This window comes from Phocoena sinus, chromosome 13, assembly GCF_008692025.1.
Source record: "Phocoena sinus isolate mPhoSin1 chromosome 13, mPhoSin1.pri, whole genome shotgun sequence".
NCBI lineage: Eukaryota > Metazoa > Chordata > Mammalia > Artiodactyla > Phocoenidae > Phocoena > Phocoena sinus.
Window position 1 is genome coordinate 77944019 of NC_045775.1, and position 20447 is coordinate 77964465.

General features: G+C 45.0%; 1 protein-coding gene across 1 annotated transcript; it reads right to left on the reverse strand.

Annotated features, from left to right (window-relative positions):
* Positions 1 to 276: 276 nt before the first annotated feature.
* On the reverse strand, positions 277 to 5763 carry LOC116764505 (histone-lysine N-methyltransferase SETD2-like). The gene has a single exon (XM_032653185.1). It carries the CDS (start codon positions 5746 to 5748, stop codon positions 277 to 279), a length of 5472 nt encoding a protein of 1823 aa, XP_032509076.1. The 5' UTR covers positions 5749 to 5763.
* Between the last annotated feature and the right edge of the window lie 14684 nt (positions 5764 to 20447).

Genomic DNA, 20447 nt, shown 5'->3' on the forward strand with positions numbered 1-20447 from the left:
AGTGGGGTCAGGCCTGGCCGGGGTCTCGGAAGGCAAGGTCTCAAGGGCCTAAACCCTTGCCTCAGATGACCTCTACCAACAGCTCACAACCAGGGACCGCTTGTTGTAGATGGACCTCATTTTTGTGAGCTCATTCTGCAGGTTTGAATTCCCCAGGGTGATGTGTCGTCAGTAGCACAGCCCTGACAGTGGGGTGGGGAGAGAGGGCCCACGGGACTTCTTTTCCCCAGAGTCTCTCCTACCAGCTTGCCCGTCCTCCCACCCTGGCCCTGAAGGTCACTCTAATTCAGTGTCCCGTTTGGGTTTGTAAACAGCCCCAAACTTCTGCATGTACTTCTTAATGTACTCCTTGGTTTTGTGTCTCACATCCTCATCGCACTCCAGGTCCTCGGGGTCCTTACAGTACTTCAGCTCCTTATTCATAACGCCGTGAGTCAGCTTGCGAGCTAGGTGTTTGAAATCTTCAGTTGTGGTAATTCTTCCCACTTTGCAGTCAGGTTTCCAGTAAGGGTTCAGGCACCGGACGATGAACTGGGACATCTCTTTTCTGAATACTTGTTTGCTTTTCTCAGCCAGCTCACTGGAGGCGTCTGCTTCTGCTGTCTTAGGCTTTTTTGAGGTCTTCATGGGATTTTCATCGTATGTTGGGGTTCCCAGGTCCATCTCAGCTTCATGGTCAAGGCTGGCATCCTCTCCTGGGCTTTCCCAAGTAGGAGGATCCCACTGAATCTGCCTTGTGATCACATGGTAGTAGTAAATCTTCCCTTCTGGGTCTCGGGCTGTCTTCCAGTTGGGAGGTAAGACAATGGTTTTCGGTTTGGGAGGAGATGGGGGTGGTAAGTCCGAGAGGTTGTTTGTCACAACCTTTTCAGGTGGCTGTAAGGGCTGAGGCTGCCCTGGTGCAACTATTGTAGTCACGGCTGTGGCTGGCTGTACCACCACTCCTTGTGGGTGAGCTGTGAAAATCTGTTGTCCCTGGATGTACTGAAGACTTGGCTGGGCATAACTCTGTACGATTGGTGGAGTTGTTTGTGAATAGGGTGACGTCACACCGTAGACAGTGGGAGCAGCCTGTCCTTGATGACATAAGGTTGCTTGAGACTGTGCGGGAGGGTACTGCTGCTGTACACTCACGGACTGTTGGTTTGAATCCCAAACACCATACTTCTGTCCCTGGACTGGGCCTGGGGCCGGCACTGGCAGGACGGTGACCCTGGAGTCTTGGTGTACCACACCATCGCTTTGGGCCACATACTGTGAACTGGAAACTTCCACAGGGGCTGCCACATGTGGCACCACTGGCACAGGTGGAGGGGCAGCAAGGGGTTCTGTAGAATGTCCCACCAAGGGCTGAGAATAATCATAAGGAGAAGGAGAACACACAGGATCCGTGCTGCGTGTGGGGAGGAGCACCTTTCCAGCACTAGGATTGCTGGGATCCACATAGGCTTGCATGGGGTTACCTGGTGGGTAGCCAGCAAAGGGGTGATGAGGGGCATGGCAGCCAAGAGAGTCATAGGGCAGTGGAGACGTCACTCCCAGGTTCTGCATCTGCTGCTGTTTTTTTTGAGCCTCCCGCTGAGCTACCTCCTGCTCAAACCACTTTCGACGCTCCTCTGTAGAAAGTTGATTGCGATCTTGAATTTGTACTTTCTTTTTAGAAGTTGGTGTATCATATCTGCCACCTGGCCTTTTTGTTCCCCGCTCACAGGCAGAAGGTGGTGGGGAGAGGGAGCCCCTTCGTTTCCTTTTCTCTTTATTCTGAGTTTGTTTGTCTGGGTCTCTCTCTCTCGACTTGTTAGGAGTCTTCGGGGCAACTGTTTGATCTCTGAAGCCAACAGCATCCCTTCCTCGTTCGGTTATTGTGCTCTCCTTTTCAGTTTGCCTTTCCTTTGGAATTTCATATACCTCCTTTAGGTCTTTCCAACTGTCCAGGAGCTTGGTGGCCAAATCACTTATATCTACTGGTTTACGTGGCTGTTCCTGGCTCCTCTCACTCTCCACATCAGACACACCCTCCTCTTCATCTTGGGATGGTGTTTCCTCAGCAATAGGTTCGTCTAGTTTTGTGCCATTGTTCTCTCTAGGCTCTATTTCAGTGTCAGCCTCTGGTTCAGATGTGGGTAGCTTAATGGCCTCCACAGTGATGTCACGATCAACTTCAGATTCAGGCAGCTGTTGTGTGAGTAGCTGTTGTTCCTCTTCTTCTATAGGGACGTTTTCTAACTGGTCAAGGTCCTCTTTGCCATCCTTGCCTTCTAGCTCGCTGGTAGCATCAGAGATCGCACTGTCCGTGCCATTTTCACTTGTAATTTTAAGTCTGCGAAACATTAGCTTCTTGGGGGTGTCTGTGTCAGCTTCTATGCTCAGCTTGGTGGAAGGATCAGGTGTGTTGAGCGGTGTGTGGGCACATGATGTATTCTCGCTAGAATACCCATCTCCTTCGCTCAGCTGAGGGACAGCAGTCTTGGTTTGAGACCAACGTTGAACAATAGGAAGCACTTTGCTTTCCTCCAACATACTTTTAGCAGAAATGGGTAAATGTTCCAAAGTCTTTATAATCTCTTCCTGAAGCTTCTGGTTACTTTCCCGGCCATCACGTAGCTCTGCCATCCAGATCCACAACAAAGGCAGCCCTTGATGTTCCAGAAAGGACTTCAGGCAAGACTGTGAATGTGTGTTCTGTATGAGCTTGAGACAGGTAAGTTTCTGTTCCAAAGTCTCAATTCTAACCATTAGCCAGGATAAGCTGAGCACCTGGTTTTTATCAGAGAGACACTCACCATTCTCCATCAGAGCTTCTAGCTCTCCATCCACCGAATCCTTCTTCCGAGATCGTTCTTTCTTCATTTTCCCCCCTGCTGCTCTGAGGTTGACTCTGTTCTCTCTTCCCAGGTAACCCCGGCAATTAGCCGACCCACAGAAACATCTCTGTGCTTCCTTGCCATATCTTTGGAACTGATAGTCAAATGTTAACTCTGAGCCTGAAGGAACCAGTTTGGTGGTAAAAATCCCAACTCTCAGTTGTCCGTTCACAGTCCATTTTTGAGTCTCACAGTTTGGTTCACAGCTGTGATTCATGAACCGGGAGCAATTTCCTTTCTGAGTGGCATCTATTATCTCATCATTCTTCAGGGCCATGAAATAGTAGTGGATGTTTCTGTTTCGTGCATACTCCTTTACCCGGGCCTTAAACTCTTTATGATCAAGTACCTCTCCACAATATTCCAGGACGAAGGTGTTGGAAGGAAGGTCTTTGGCAGCTCTCAAGCCCCAGCCTTTCTTTTCTGTGAGTATGACTTCCACATCTGCATGCTGTTTTCTTTGAAACCGTCTGTTGCAACAATAATCCCCATTTGGACAACGAGACGAACATTCGATCATGAGGAGGCGATTAAGACAGTCTTCCCCACACGCTATTTCACCTCGAGCTCTTTCATCTTTAGAGAGAGGTGTACACTCACACTGCATTCGCTTAAAATCCCTATGGGATTTATTCTTCCTTCTTTCCGTTAAATAAACATTTTCTTCAATCAGATCAAAGTAAGAAGGCATCTTCCCTCGTTTGGCACACTCCTTCCACCGCTCCGGGTCCCTGAAGTCCTCCATGACACACGAAGGCCCAACCAATGCTGAGCCTGGAGGCACTGCTGTCTCTCCCTGCTCTACCTCCACTCGAACTTTCTTTCTGTCCCGAAGCTCACCGTCACTCTCAGAATCACTCTCCAATTCCTGTCTCCTTTTTTTAAGAGGCCCTCTATCTTTCCTATCATTTTTTCCTAAGTTTTTCGAAAGATCTTTCTCCTCACTTGCAGCTAAAGAGTCCTTAATGGAATTGCTGCTTAGTTCAGGTGCTTGCACTGACCCCTTGTCCTTCTGAAGGGACAGGAAACATTTATTGGACTGGCCTGAAAAGCGAGATCCTCCACGTTGGTCCCAATTCTCCTCCTCTTCACGGTCATCTGTTAAGGAATCTGGTACCTGCCCTTGAATTCTGTCATACACAACCCCAGTTCCAGGCGGTCTACCTGCTGATCTTGGATCCCAGTAGCCATTGGCTTGCCAGTAATTACGTGTCCCACTATGCTGTTCTGCACTTTGCTGATACTTGTGTCCACCACAGGCTCCATAGCTGCTGTCAGGTTGCCGACATGTGGTAGCAGGCTTTTCTTGTTGAGAGAAGTCCCACCCTAGATTTCTGAGCTCTTCTGATGATGAACAGAAACCATCCACTCGGGAGATCTCACAAGAAGAAAAATTTGACTGTGTTTTTCCCAGTCTACTATCTGGCCTGTTAGGGAAAGTGGTCTGTTGCCGAGACTTACTTGAGACATCTTCAGAATCGTCAGGAGAAGAAACTGGCAGTTCTTCTTGCTGCCTAGAAGTTATTTTGGCTTTCGCTGCTTCCTCAGAATTTGGGTGACCTAGAGGGTCAGGTTTTATGTCTGTATGGCTTGTACTATCAACCCCATCACTCTGAGGATGAGCAGTTTCAGACAAGTGATTATCTGTCTGTTTTTGGATGGGCTGTGTAAAAGAGATTTCTGAATTCTTCTCTGTTGCTTTATGAAAGAAGAACTTCTCAGTTTGAGGACAGGCTTTACTTGGTATGCTCTCAAATTTTTCCTCATATGAATGCCTCCTTGGCTCCAATCGCTCATCTTCCCAGTGGTCAGAATAGCGTCTGTAACTCTGACTGCTCCGAGAAGAACAAGGACTTGTTTCTTCCATGGGCAAAGTAGAATTCTTTGGCACAACCAGCACAGACTGAAGATGGTTTCTTGGAATGCTGCTATCATCAGAATCTGTATCTTCCGAATCACTTGAACTTTTGGAAGAACCAGAATAATCTTCATGGACAGTGGATACAATCTCTGAGGCATGACCACTACTGTCACATTTTAAGGTATATGTTACACCATCACTGTCCTCCATGATCAAATTCAAAGCACAAGAAGAAAATACAACTTCTGAGTCATCAGAAGTATGTGCATGTCGTCTTCCACCTTCTTCATCTAAAGAGATTTCTGGGCTTCCTCTTCTATCAGGCAGTACGGAGTTCCCTTCTTCTTGAACCTTTTGCACATATTTCCCAGATAGTCCATTATTACGCCTGTTTTCCCAGGAAGCAAATCCTCTTCCTGAATCAGGGAGGCCACTAGCTACTCCTATTATTTCTTTCTCTGCATGCTTTAAAAACTCTGAGCTCTTACTCTTCAGCACAGCATCCGAAACTGGAGATGCATTCTCTCCACATTGCAAGAGAGTTGAACTGTCTACGTTTGTCCCTGGTGGAAAACTCTGAAGAGATGAAGCAATGCATGAGCTCCCTGTAGGTGGATATAAATCATCAAAATGATTAATAGAAGCTGAACTAGTACTACCAACACTCTCCTTATATCCTCCACATGCAAATTTTGAGTGCTGTTCTGTCAGACTTCCATTATCACATATAACTGTTTTTGATTTCAAATGCACATTCATGAAGCTATTTGAAGAAATATTTGTTACTAAAGGCTCAGTATTTTCAGCTCTGGAATGACACAAAGAAGGGGGGTTGTCGTTTGAAGTACAGTATATATCTGAATCTTTGGTTTTACAGCAAGAAACTCTCACGTCAACTGGTTCTTTAACTATTGTTTTGGAATAATCTATAGTCATAACTGGCAAAGATATGAGTTGATCCTGGTGTGGCGACACTGGAGGTTCTGTTTCTCTAAATGGGCTTTCTGACTTACTGTGCTGCATGCGAGTATCATCCAAGTCTTTTTCTTTACATCTATTAATGTTTCGAAATCCATTTGATGAAAGCATGCACGTTTTGACCAAAGGGGATACCTCTGATCCAGTCACACTATCATCAGAAGACATCAAACCAGTGTCGCGTTTGGAAGTGCAAAATGTTGCCAAATCAGATTCTGCCCCAGGAGATCCGTTTGTATTAAATTCTGTGGGACAATAACTTTTTAATTAATCATTCTTCACTTTACACAAAGAGCCTAATTCCTTAATACTATCATGGCTATCATGTCCTATAAATTCAGACTTAAAAACAGGTGATTCATCTAGCTTTTTAAAAGTAGGTGAATCATTTAATCGATTTGATGGAGATGGAGACCCGATCTTCTCTCTTTCAGGAACTTTACTAATCACTCTTAATTCACTACCTTTTGAACGAGGAGTCTGTAAACTAAAAGAATGAGACTGTTTGATTTCCTCATTCAATTCTGTACAACAGAAAGAATTTTTAAATATCAGACTTGGGTGCAGGTTTTGAAGGGGGCAGATTTATAACGGGAAGCACTCTTACCGTGCTTGGAATATGATGACCCGCGTCGGAATCCCTGTTCATTAGTGGGAGAGTAACATCTTTTCATTGCTTCATTTTCTGAAGTCCTTTTGGATTCTCCTAATTTTGAAGAATCCTTGGATTCTCCTAATTTTGAAGAATCCTTTCGTCTTTCTTCCATCTCTAAGTAAGAGGACTCAGTTTTACAGTCTCCATCAGATTTAGAATAGGAGGATGGCGTCCTTAGGTCTCTGTAAGAGCAAGGAAGAGACGAGGTGCTCCTTGAGTATGTCTTCTTATACTAACCATCCGAGTCAGAACTTTGTCTTGACCTGTTATCTGTGTATGGCCGAGACTAGCGTGCCCTCTCTCGATAAGGGGAACTCCTATGGTAACGACCATCATAATGAGAGTCGTCATAATGGGATCGTTCTGACCGAGAATAGGATGAACTAGTTCTAGAACCTCTGTCAGATTTAAACGAGACCTGCTCCGCCTTCACTCTCTCTCTGATCTACGGCGAGAAGATATGTAACGAGTATCTCTTTCAAGTTTTGAGCAGCTAAAATACTTATCCTCTCTCTCTGTTTTAGATCGTGAAGACGTGAGGAGGTCTGCTTAATGCGTAATGCAAATGCACACTGGACATTAGGGAGGGAGAAGGCCCGAACAGAATTCCGTGTTTAATTTTTTTTGTCCTGCCTTTACATTTTATTCCATCAGAGGTATGAATGCCAGAGGGGGATCCTCTTCCAAGCTTGCCTTTCCTTGGGTACTCTCCCTCTGCCCTAGGGTACTGTTAAGAGTTCTCAACACGCAGTCATCCCTCTGCAGGAGCAAGGAATTGGTTCTAAGTCTCCCCCTGCCCCCCCAGTCCCCTGCGATTGCTGAAGTCTCTTATATAAAATGGAGTAGAACAGTCTGCCCTCAGTACCCCGGGGCTCCACAATGGAGGATTCTGCATCCGAGGATTCAATCTACTGCAATTCAATTTATGGTTGGTTGAATCCGGGGTGCAGAACCCGTGGTACAGAGGGGTAATTGTATTTATTTCACTCTATTATAGCTTAACAATTCTGATTAAATTTACCGTGTTCCGTCTCCTGGTTGGACCTAGATTGGTAGAGGTGTGATGACTTGCTTGAGTGTGGGACAAAGAAGTGAGCATAGGTAGCACTTTCTCCCCCCTCTTTGGGAATAAGCTGCTCACAGAAAGCGTGCATTGGGCCCCGTTTCTCCATAAGTCTTACTAGGGCAGGCGGCAAAACAGTCTGGGTCCAGTGCTGTCTGCGGCTGGATGTGTATGTCTGTATCGTTATGGGGCTCAGTGTAAGGAAGCCCTCTTTTACACAGATATAAGGCTGAAATTAGAGAATGAGTGTTATTAGAAATAAAGATAATACATCATGTTCCACATACCTCTTGTCTACTTATGAATTACTTTAGAACCTGGGTGCAGAAGAGGTTAACATGCTTCACTTAAGGGAAGAAGCTTGTCACTATTTCCTTTGACAAGTTGAGTGTGAATTGGTTTTATCACTTTCTAGGCTTGTTCTATTCATAATTAACATATATTGAAACTTACATTAATATAAACAAATAATCCTGCAATATTTGCTGTCAGAAAATAGATAAGGGACAACCTTCAAATCCAACTTCTGTGTAGTTGGGCCTTCAACTATAAGCAGGTCTTAGTTATTTTTCTAAGTCTCTTATGCTTTTCATGGTGAGTTGAATATCTTTATTATATAAAAAAAGTTTCTCTGTAAAACTAAACGTTTTAAAGAACCTATACAACACATATAAGGGTCCCCAAATGCTCACTTTTCATAAAAATGACATCTATTTCCATAGACGAGTTCACCAACATCCTGACAGCTGATGGAAAAGTGACACATAGGCTTTAGGGTCTAGATCACAGATTCTGTCACCTAGGAAGCTTTCAAGTACAGCAAGTAATAGAAAAACCCAACTGAGAATGGCTTACATAGAGTGAACCAATTAACTTCCTTTGAAACTACAGAGATACATGTTGCTAGGAGTGAGGCTAGAAGCTCACATAATGTGACTTAGAACCTAGTTTCTTTCAGTTTTTAACTGTCACTTCCCTGGTGTTGACTGTTTTTGGACAAACTCACTCCCTCCCCCCTCACCCCCCAGTTCATAATCCTAAACTGACTTTGAGGAACTCTAAGAATTACATGAATCCTTTTTGTGAAACAAAGAGAATCTATATCATATATTCAGCGAAAGTGTCTAAGAGTCACTGATTGGACCAACCTAGGTAATCGTGCCAATTCTAAAACATTCAGAGATGGCACATTCAGATTGGCTCTATGAGTCAGGGCCTTTCTCTGGGGCAGGTGAGGCCCATTTTCTATCTAAATCACAACGGTGAGAATGGAGGGATGGGGTAGGTGCTGAAAAGAAATTCAGGCTATTACTCCAAGAAGGAAGAAAAATAGATACTGGGCAGCCATATAACAGGTATTCATTATAGCTACTTCCAGAGTCTATTTCCTATTTACTCAAAGAAATTTAAGACTCTAGGTAACCCTGAAATTCACATATTTTCTGCATGTTACCTAACACATTTTTAGAAAATAAAAAGGTAAAATAATGTGAAACGATTTAATTTCTATAAGTGATCTTATAATCAAAGAGACCTTGCTACAAAAGTGAAACTTTATCTAGAGGATTTTATATTCAGTAAAGTGTTCACATTCAAGAGCAAATTCTCATTCTGACGATTCATGAAGTCACTCGTGATATTCCTTCTTTAGTGTGGTGTTTATATAAAAACATGAGTCTCTAAAATTGCCATGGCAAAAGCACATATTGAAGCTTGATAGCCTTCTTTTCACAAAGCATGGTTTCCATCATTGTCTTGGATCACACTGTACCTTATGTTCATTCTCTGGTACAGAGCTCCAGCAGCTTTTTTTTTTTTTTTTTTTTTTTTTCTTTTTCTCTTGCCCTGCATCTTAATCTTCAAGCATTCTCCTACAGTCATGTTCTGGTTTTCGCTTTGTCAGCCTCCGCCACTTCCACTCCCTCCTAGACTCCTAGTACTTTTTTCAAGCTAAAGTTCTTTACCTTTATCTGCTGAAATCCAAGAAAGAGCCTGTAGTGAAATGAAGACTTGCAGTTTTCCCCACCTGCTTAGTTGCTTGCAATCTGTCTTCAGCCGCTACAATTTGAGTCTGCCTCAAGTTATCAGTGGCATTAATCTTCATCCTACCAGAATATTTACATGGTTGATAACCCCTTTTTCTTTGATCCTCTTGTCTGATTGGTCTTCCTCTGTCACTCCTAAGACATAGCCATGTCTTTCTGTTCTATTAATTTCTCTCACTGCTCTTTTATGCATCAAATAGACAGGTGAAGTAAGGCTCTGAAAGTACTCACCTTTCTGGTCTCAATCTTTCAACTTCCTCTTCCATTTCTTGTTCCATTACCACATTGACTATTCACTGCTAAAGACATGTCATCTGTGCTTTTTTCCAAGGTTCTCTTGGAAATATCTTCCTTCAAGGCTCAGCTTAAATAATTTCCCTCCATGAACCCTGCTCTAGTTTCCTCCAAACTTGAACTACCTCCAACTCCGTTAACCAGGTCCATGCTCTATCACCAGCTCTTGACGGAATATTTGCGAAAGCTCTCTAGCTAGTATCCCTGCTTCTTGCCTGTCTTCTACTTGTTTCTCCATACTACCGCTAGAACTGTCTCTCATACAACCTGAACCCCTCATCATGGCCTCTAAGATCTGGCTCCTGCTAATGTCTATTGGCCCAGGAACTGTGCTAAGAACTTTACTTGAATTAATCCATTTAATCCTATGAGCTACATACACTTAAAAATTTTTACATCTTTATTGGCGAATAATTGCTTTACAATGTTGCTTTAGTTTTTGCTGTATAACAAAGTGAATCAGCTATGTGTATACATATATCCCCATATCCCTTCCCTCTTGAGTCTCCCTCCCCTCCCTATCCCACCCCTCTAGGTGGTCACAAAGCACCGAGCTGATCTCCCTGTGCTATGCGGCTGCTTCCCACTAGATATCTATTTTACATTTGGTCGTGTATTTATGTCCATGCCACTCTCTCACTTCGTCCCAGCTTCCCCTTCCCCTGTCCCATGTCCTCAAGTCCATTCTCTATGTCTACGTATTTACTCCTGTCCTGCCCCTAGGTTCATCAGAACCTTTTTTTTTTTTAAGATTCCATATATATGTGTTAGCATACGGTATTTGTTTTTCTCTTTCTGACTTACTTCGCTCTGTATGACAGACTCTAGGTCTATCTACCTCACTGCAAATAACTCAATTTTGTTTCTTTTTATGGCTGTAATATTCCATTGTATATATGTGCTACATCTTCTTTATCCATTCATGTGTCGACGGACACTTAGGTTGCTTCCATGTCCTGGCTATTGTAAATAGTGCGGCAGTGAACATCGTGATACGTGTCTCTTTTTGAATTATGGTTTCCTTAGGGTATATGCCCAGTAGTGGCATTGCCGGGTCGTATGATAGTTCTATTTTTAGTTTTTTAAGAAACCTCCATACTCTTCTCCATAGTGGCTGTATCAATTTACATTCCCACCAACAGTGCAAGAGTGTTCCCTTTTCTCCACACCCTCTCCGGCATTTATTGTTTGTAGATTTTTTGATGATGTCCATGGTGACTGGTGTGAGGTGATACCTCATTGTCGTTTTGATTTGCATTTCTCTAATGATTAGTGATGTTGAGCATCCTTTCATGTGTTTGTTGGCAATCTGCATAACTTCTTCAGAGAAATGTGTATTTAGGTCTTGCACCCATTTTTGGGTTGGGTTGTTTGTTTTCTGATATTGAGCTACATGAGCTCCTCGTATATTTTGGAGATTAATCCTTTGTCGGCTGCTTCGTTTGCAAATATTTTATCCCATTCCGAGAGTTGTCTTTCTGTCTTGTTTATGGTTTCCTTTGCTGTGCAAAAGCTTTAAAGTTTCATTAGGTCCCGTTTGTATATTTTTGTTTTTATTTCCATTACTCTAGGAGGTGGGTCAAAAAGGATCTTGCTGTGATTTATGTCATAGAGTGTTCTGCCTATGTTTTCCTCTAAGCGTTTGATAGATTCTGGCCTTACATTTAGGTCTTTAATTCATTTTCAGCTTATTTTTGTGTATGGTGTTAGGGAGTGTTCTAATCTCATACTTTTACATGTACCTGTCCAGTTTTCCCAGCATCACTTATTGAAGAGGCTGTCCTTTCTCCACTGTACATTCCTGCCTCCTTTATAAAAGATAAGGTGACCATATGTGCGTGGGTTTAACTCTGGGCTTTCTATCCTGTTCCACTGATCTATCTTTCTGTTTTTGTGCCACTACCATACTGTCTTGATTACTGTAGCTTTGTAGTATAGTCTGAAGTCAGGGAGCCTGATTCCTCCAGCTCCGTTTTTCTTTCTCAAGATTGCTTTGGCTATTCGGGGTCTTTTGTGTTTCCATACAAATTGTGAAATTTTTTGTTCTAGTTCTGTGAAAACTGCCAGTGGTAGTTTGATAGGGATTACATTGAATCTGTAGATTGCTTTGGGTAGTAGAGTCACTTTCACAATGTTGATTCTTCCAATCCGAGAACATGGTATATCTCTCCATCTATTTGTATCATCTTTAATTTCTTTCATAAGTGTCTTATAATTTTCTGCATACAGGTCTTTTGTCTCCTCAGGTAGGTTTATCCCTAGGTATTGTATTCTTTTTGTTTCAATGGTAAATGGGAGTGTTTTCTTGATTTCACTTCCAGATTTTTCATCATTAGTGTATAGGAATGCCGGAGATTTCTGTGCATTTTGTGTCCTGCTACTTTACCAAATTCATTGATTAGCTCTAGTAGTTTTCTGGTAGCATCTTTAAGGATTCTCTATGTATAGTATCATGTCATCCGCAGACAGTGACAGCTTTACTTCTTCTTTTCCGATTTGGACTCCTTTTATTTCCTTTTCTTCTCTGATTGCTGTGGCTAAAACTTTCAAAACTATGTTGAATAAGAGTGGTGAGAGTGGGAAACCTTGTCTTTTTCCTGATCTTAGTGGAAATGCTTTCAGTTTTTCACCATTGAGGACGATGTTGGCTGTGGGTTTGTCATATATGGCCTTTATTATTTGAGGAAAGTTTCCTCTATGCCTACATTCTGAAGGGTTTTTATCATATATAGGTGTTGAATTTTGTTGAAAGTTTTCTCTGCATCGATTGAGATGATCATATGGTTTTTCTCCTTCAATTTGTTAATATGGTGTATCACGTTGATTGATTTGCGTATACTGAAGAATCCTTGCATTCCTGGGATAAACCCCACTTGATCATGGTGTATGATCCTTTTAATGTGCTGTTGGATTCTGTTTTCTAGTATTTTGTGAGGATTTTTACATCTATGTTCATCAGTGATATTGGGCTGTAGTTTTCTTTCTTTGTGACGTCCTTGTTTGGTTTTGGTATCAGGGTGATGGTGGCCTCGTAGAATGAGTTTGGGAGTGTTCTTCGTTCTGCTATATTTTGGCAGAGTTTGAGAAGGATAGGTGTTCTCTCTTCTCTAAATGTTTGATAAAATTCGCCTGTGAAGCCATCTGGTCCTGGGCTTTTGTTTGTTGGAAGATTTTGAATCACAGTTTCAATTTTAGTTCTTGTGATTGGTCTGTTCATATTTTCTATTTCTTCCTGATTCAGTCTTGGCAGGTTGTGCATTTCTAAGAATTTGTCCATTTCTTCCAGGTTGTCCATTTTATTGGCAGGGAGTTGCTTGTAGTAATCTCTCATGATCTTTTGTATTTCTGCAGTGTCAGTTGTTACTTCTCCTTTTTCATTTCTAAATCTATTGATTTGAGTCTTCTCTCTTTATTTCTTGGTGAGTCTGGCTAATGGTTTTTCAATTTTATATTCTCAAAGAACCAGCTTTAATTTCATTGATCTTTGCTATCGTTTCCTTCATTTCTTTTTCATTTATTTCTGATCTGATCTTTGTGATTTCTTTCCTTCTGCTAACTCTGGGGGTTTTGTTGTTGTTCTTTCTCTAATTGCTTTAGGTGCAAGGTTAGGTTGTTTATTCGAGATGTTTCCTGTTTCTTAAGGTAGGATTGTATTGCTATAAACTTCACTCTTAGAAGTGCTTTTGCTGCATCCCATAGGTTTTGGGTCGTCATGTCTCCATTGTCATTTGTTTCTAGGTATTTTTTGATTTCCTCTTTGATTTCTTCAGTGATCCCTTCGTTATTAAGTAGTGTATTGTTTAGCCTCCATGTGTTTGTATTTTTACAGATCTTTTCCTGTAATTGATATCTAGTCTCATAGCATTGTGGTCAGAAAAGATACTTGATACAATTTTAATTTTCTTAAATTTACCAAGTCTTGATTTGTGACCCAAGATATGATCTATCCTGGAGAATGTTCCATGAGCACTTGAGAAGAATGTGTATTCTGTTGTTTTTGGATGGAGTGTCCTATAAATATCAATTAAGTCCATCTTGTTTAATGTATCATTTAAAGCTTGTGTTTCCTTATTTATTTTCATTTTGAATGATCTGTCCATTGGTGAAAGTGGGGTGTTAAAGTCCCCTACTATGATTGTGTTACTGTCGATTTCCCCTTTAATGGCTGTTAATATTTGCCTTATGTTTTGGGGTGCTCCTATGTTGGGTGCATAAATATTTACAATTGTTATATCTTCTTGTTGGATCGATCCCTTGATCATTATGTAGTGTCCTTCTTTGTCTCTCCTAACAGTCTTTATTTTAAAGTCTATTTTGTCTGATATGAGAATTGCTACTCCAGCTTTCTTTTGATTTCCATTTGCATGGAATATCCTTTTCCATCCCCTTACTTTCAGTCTGTATGTGTCCCTAGGTCTGAAGTGGGTCTCTTGTAGACAGCATATATACGGGTCTTGTTTTTGTATACATTCAGCCAGTCTGTGTTTTTTGGTGGGAGCATTTAATCTATTTACATTTAAGGTAACTATCAATATGTATGTTCCTATTCCCATTTTCTTAATTGTTTTGGGTTTGTTATTGTAGGTCTTTTCCTTCTCTTGTGTTTCTTGCCTAGTGAAGTTCCTTTAGCAGTTGTTGTAAAGCTGGTTTGGTGGTGCTGAACTCTCTCAGCTTTTCCTTGTCTGTAAAGGTTTTAATTTCTCCATCTAATCTGAATGAGATCCTTGCTGGGTAGAGTAATCTTGGTTGTAGGTTTTTCCCCTTCATCACTTTAAATGTGTCCTGCCAGTCCCTTCTGGCTTGCAGAGGTTCTGCTGAAAGATCAGCTGTTAACCTTATGGGGATTCCCGTGTGTGTTATTTGTTGTTTTTCCCTTGCTGCTTTTAATATATTTTCTTTGTATTTAATTTTTGACAGTTTGATTAATATGTGTCTTGACATATTTCTCCTTGGATTTATCCTGTATGAGACTCTCTGTGCTTCTTAGACTTGATTAACTATTTCCTTTCCCATATTAGGGAAGTTTTCAACTATCATCTCTTCAAATATTTTCTCAGTCCCTTTCTTTTTCTCTTCTTCTTCTGGGACCCCTGTAATTCGAATATTGGTGCATTTAATGTTGTCCCAGAGGTCTCTGAGACTGTCCTCAGTTGTTTTCATTCTTCTTTCTTTATTCTGCTCTGCAGTAGTTATTTCCACTATTTTGTCTTCCAGGTCACTTATCCGTGCTTCTGCCTCCGTTATTCTGCTATTGATCCCTTCTAGAGTATTTTTAATTTCATTTATTGTGTTGTTCATCATTGCTTGTTTCCTCTTTAGTTCTTCTAGGTACTTGTTAAATGTTTCCTGCATTTTGTCTATTTTATTTCCAAGATTTTGGATCATCTTTACTATCATTATTCTGAATTCTTTTTCAGGTAGACTGACTATTTCCTCTTCATTTGTTAGGTTTGGTGGGATTTTATCTTGCTCCTTCATCTGCTGTGTGTTTTTCTGTCTTCTAATTTTGCTTATCTTACTGTGTTTGGGGTCTCCTTTTTGCAGGCTGCCAATTTGTAGTTCCCGTTGTTTTTGGTGTCTGTCCCCAGTGGCTAAAATTGGTTCAGTGGGTTGTGTGGGCTTCCTGGGGGAGGGGACTAGTACCTGTGTTCTGGTGGATGAGGCTGCACCTTGTCTTTCTGGTGGGCAGGTCCACCTCTGGTGGTGTGTTTTGGGGTGTCTGTAGCCTTATTATTGTAAGGTCGGATCTTAACAAACGGCACCGTGAAACAGAGGAAAGCTTCAAGTGAGCTTTATTAGGGAGCGTCCCGGGCGAGGTTCACTGTTCTGACAGAAAGGGGCCAGAGAAGTCGCACCCGGGCGAGGGCTGGGCAAGGTTTTATAGGGGAAGAAGGGAAAGGGGTGTGGTGAATCCGGGAGGGCGCAGGGTATTCCTTATTTGGTGGTCTTTTCAGGTGTCCTGGGGGACCGTTAGTCCCGCCCCTCGAAAGGCGGGAAGGCTGGGCTGGGTTCAAAGTCCCCAGGTCAGTTCCTGGAACTGGGTGGTCCGGAATGTCTCCAGGGCAGTTTCTGGAACTGGGTGTTCCGGAGAATTTCGGTCTGATGCAACCTGTGAATCTGATTGTGTTCCCCTGCCTCGGGCCAGTTGGCCTTACATCCCGACATCTTTGGTTTAATGGGGTGGCGTTCTGATCTCTGGCTACTTCATGCTGAATGGGGGCGTCTAAAGGGGAGTCAGGCGACCAGAGGTCCGAGGCTTAGGGGAGACCAGTGGGGGGTTCTGTAGGAAGCAAGGTGTAAGGACCGAGGAGCATTTGGTTTGTGGCCACCCGAGAGACTTCCTCCATGCGCCTGCGAAGGAACCTAAGAAAACAGGGAGCAGGCGTGCTACGAAGAGGGTGCGGTCCGCTTTTGAAAGAGGGGTGTCAAAGAGTCCCTCTCTCGGCGGGCTGAGGGCCTCTACGACTTGGGGGCAGGAGTGGGAAGGGGAGGTCCCGGTATTGGAGATAGGCAAGAGGGAGGCCAGGTTTAGGCAGGGGGGAAGAGGTTGAGGGAGATAGCAGGGTTTTCAATGTACAGTAGGTGGGACTCCTGGATGCGGGAGGGGCCCAGGAGGGAGAGAGACTTGTGGCCTAGAAGGTCGACCAGCCGGTGGGAGGAAAGTGGGTGGGACAGAGGTTAGTGGGTGGGACAGAGGCAGTTTGAGTGTTTGTTTGGTCAGTTAGTGGGTGGGACAGTGGGTGGGACAGAGGCAGTTTGAGTGTTTGTTTGGTCAGTTCGCCTGTGCTGCTAGGGCCCGAAGGCATGGTTGCCATCCCCAAATGGTTGGGTCTAGCTGTTTGGAGAGGTAAGCCACGGGGCGGTAGGAAGGCCCTACAGGCTGGGCAAGGAGTCCAGTGGCTATTCGGCCCGTTCATCCACAAAAAGGTGAAAAGGTCGGTTTGGGTTGGGCAGAGAAAGGGGAGGAGAAGATATCAGAGCGTTATGGAGGGTGAGAAAGGCCTGTCGAACGGCGGAAGGAGAGGTGAGGGGTCCTTGAGGGGTTTCTTTAGCGGCTAGATATAAGGGTTTAGCGAGGAGAGCAAAGTTAGGGATCCAGACTACTGGGTGGAGAGGAATTATGGCCTCATTGATTAGTCGGAGATCCTGGACCAGGCGATAATCCGTAGAGGCCTTGCGGACAGGCAGGATGGGGGTGTTGCAGGGAGAGTCAGTGGGGAAAAGGAGTCCCTGGTTTTGGAGTCTGGTGATAATAGGTTGTAGGCCCCTAAGGTGTCTCAGAGATGGGAAATTGGGGTCTTGATGGAAACTTGGAGGGGTCCTTTAGGCGGATGAGGACGGGGGAATGGTGTGTTGCTATTATGGGCTTAGAAGTATCCCGGACTTGGGGATTGATTGGATTCGGTGTGATTGGAAGAGGGGGATAGGAGCGGGAGGGTTCTAGAGACAGGCCGAGAAGAGGAAGCAGGAGTTGGGAGGAGGGGACCTTAGGGTCAAGTCTAACCAGCTGGAGGGAGGCCCCTATGTGGACAAGGACATCTCGGCATAGCAAGGGAACTGGGCAGGATGGTATGACTAAGAAGGAATGAGTAAAAGGGAGTCCTTTGATATGACATGGGAGTGGACTGGTCTGGAGTGGGAAGGATGGTTTGCCATCGATACCCATGACCGAGATCTGGGAAGGAGAAACTGGCCCGGAATAAGTAGGCAGGACCGAATAGGTAGCCCCCGTGTCCACCAGAAATGAGATACCCGCTACATGTAGCGTTGCCCTGGGCTCGGCGAGGGTGATGGGGGTCTTCGAGTCCGGGCGCTGTCAGTCGTTAGCCAATCCCAGCAGTTCGAGTGGTAATGCCGTTGGGTCGGCCTGCCGCCCGCGTGGAGACGCTGAGGGAGGGCCAGTCGTAGGGCAGTCACTCTTCCAGTGGCCCGTTAGCCCGCAGCTGGGACAGGGCTTAGAAGGAGGTCGGGGATTGGGACATTGGCGAGCCCAGTGGCCTTCTTTTCCGCATTTGAAGCAAGCCCCTGGCGGGGTTGCCTTTTGCGGACCCCGTGGATGCTGTGATCTATGGGAGATGGCCGGCCTTAGGGCGGCTACAAGCGCTTGGGTTTGGAGAGCCACCTTTTGGTGCATCCGAGCCTGTTGGCTGGATTCTGCCAAATCCTCACGGCCATTATAGACTTTAAAGGTCATCTTTAGCAGATCTCGAATAGGGGTCTGAGGGCCGTCTTCTGCCCGTTTTAATTTCTTTTGGATGTCCGGGGCTGATTGGGTGATAAAATGGGTGGCTAGTACCGCTGCCCCTGCCGGGGTGTCGGGATCCAGCCGGGTGTAGAGAGTTAAGGCCTCTGTAAGGCGATTGAGAAAGATAGCTGGATTTTCGTTAGGGTCTTGGGTTATCTCTTTTAGTTTTTCAAAATTGACTACCTTATGAGCGGCAGCCTGCATGCCAGCCAGGAGGCATTGGATCATGAGGTCGCGTTTACGGCGGCCATCTTGGCCATCCTGATAAGTCCAGCCTGGATCAGTGCCAGGTACGGCAGTCGCGCAGACGGGCATGGAGTTGTCGGTAAGGTGAACCTGGTCTGCGTGGTTTCGAGCAGCAGTTTGAATTCTTTCCCTTTCGTCAGGGGTTAAGGTAGAGGACAGAACCACAAAGATATCGTGCCAGGTTAGATCATAAGCTTGAGAGAGGTAGCGAAATTCTTTGGTGTAGTGGGAGGAGTCGGCAGAGAAGGAGGCTAATCGTTTTTCTATTTGAGAGAGGTCCTGGAGAGAGAAAGGGACATGGACTCTGACCAGTCCTTCAGCTCCTGCTACCTCCCTCGGAGGGCACAGGAGATTTGCATCTTGGGAGTCGTGAGCGCGTGTACGTGCACTAATTGGCGAAGCAAGGGGCGTGGGAGGAGAAACCGTTGAGGGAGGCGGGGGAGCGGTTGGAGGGGCCGGTTGGAGGGGCAGGAGCGGGTTCGGGAGGAGGAGGGACCGCTTCAGGGCAGGGTGGAGGATGGAGAGGAGTTCTGAAGGGGGGAGTGGTAAGAGATTCGGGAGGGTCGGTTAGTGGGGACAAATCCAAGGGGATTGAGGTTTTGGAAGGAGGAGATGTTTGTTTGGCAAGGAGGATTTGAGAGGTAGAACAATTGACGCAAAGGGAGGGGCGGGAGCGCAAATACCAAAAAACCTGGACACAGGGGACCTCAGACCATTTGCCCGTCCTGCGGCAGTAATTATCTAGATCACGGAGGATGTTAAAATCGAAAGTCCCTTCAGGAGGCCATTTGGATTGATTATCTAGAGGATAAGCCATCGGCTACGGAGATCTTGGGAGAAACCGAGGGCTGTAAAATTGGCTAGGAGACACCCCAGGGGCGTCTTAGGATCTGGTTTCGATTGTGAGGTTCCCATGACCCCCAGTCTGTCCCTGAGTGAATGGAGAGGGAGAGAGAGGCGTCCCTGGTCTCAGTCTCCAATTCACGGCAGGTCGGAGGACGGTCAGGCGATTGGGACGTCTCCACAGTTGCCCGAGGCCCGGAGAGAGGACGGAGGAGTCCCTGACGCGGCCGCGATTAGGGACAGGGAGTCCGGTGGGCAGGGACTCTGAGGGTCGGAGGGAACAAGGGAAGGGGACTTACCCCGTTTTCTGCCGGATCGGGTGGATGAGTAGAGGTTCCCTGGTTGTCTCCTGGGGTAGGGGAGGAGCGGCCCGCACGGTAACCCGCGGGGCTTGGTACCCCTCCCGGGTTTCGGCACCAAATGAAAGGTCGGATCTTAACAAACAGCACCGCGAAACAGAGGAAAGCTTCAAGTGAGCTTTATTAGGGAGCGCTCCCGGGCGAGGTTCACTGGTCCGAGAGAAAGGGGCCAGAGAAGTCGCACCCGGGCGCGGGTTGGGCAAGATTTTATAGGGGAAGAAGGGAAAGGGGTGTGGTGAATCCGGGAGGGCGCAGGGTATTCCTTATTTGGTGGTTTTTCGGGTATCCTGGGGGACCGTTAGTCCCGCCCCTCGAAAGGCGGGAAGGCTGGGCCGGGTGGAAAGTCTCCAGGTCAGTTCCTGGAACTGGGTGGTCTGGAGAGTTTCGGTCTGATGCAACCTGTGAGTCTGATTGCGTTCCCCTGCCTCGGGCCAGTTGGCCTTACAGCCACAACTAGAGAAAGCCCGTGCACAGCAACAGAAACCCAATGTAGCCAAAAATAAATAAATAAAATAAGTTAAAAAAAATTTTTTTTTAAGTATTGAGAGTAATAGTAGAGCAGAGAGGTAAAAGGGGTTTTTCTTTCAGTAATCTTCTAAAAGTGTGAGGTTTACATTGACGTTTGCCGTTGTTTTCTTATGGTTATTTTCGGTAGGTTGAATAGCAGCCCGTCAAAGATGTCCACATCTTAATATCTGGATCCTGTGAATGTTACCTTGTACCCTTGTATTGATCTTGGGTGGCCTCGGCTTGCAGCGGCTTGAAGCAAGATTTCCATTCCCGGCCAGAGACTGAAGTCAGGCCACGGCAGTGAGAGCACTGAGTCCTGGCCACTAGACCAGGGGCCAGTGACAAGACCCTGGCCCATACAGCTTTTCAGAAAATGAATTTCCACAAAGAAACGGAAGGTAGTGAAACAAGTTAAAATGCTTATTAGAAGGAAAAAGAGTACGTGTGGATAGACACGTGGGCGGGCTCAGAGAGAGAGAGCGCC

Excerpts from the sequence above, each read along its gene's own strand:
- LOC116764505 (XM_032653185.1), bottom strand. The coding sequence starts at position 5,748 with ATGCAGCACAGTAAGTCAGAAAGCCCATTTAGAGAAACAGAACCTCCA.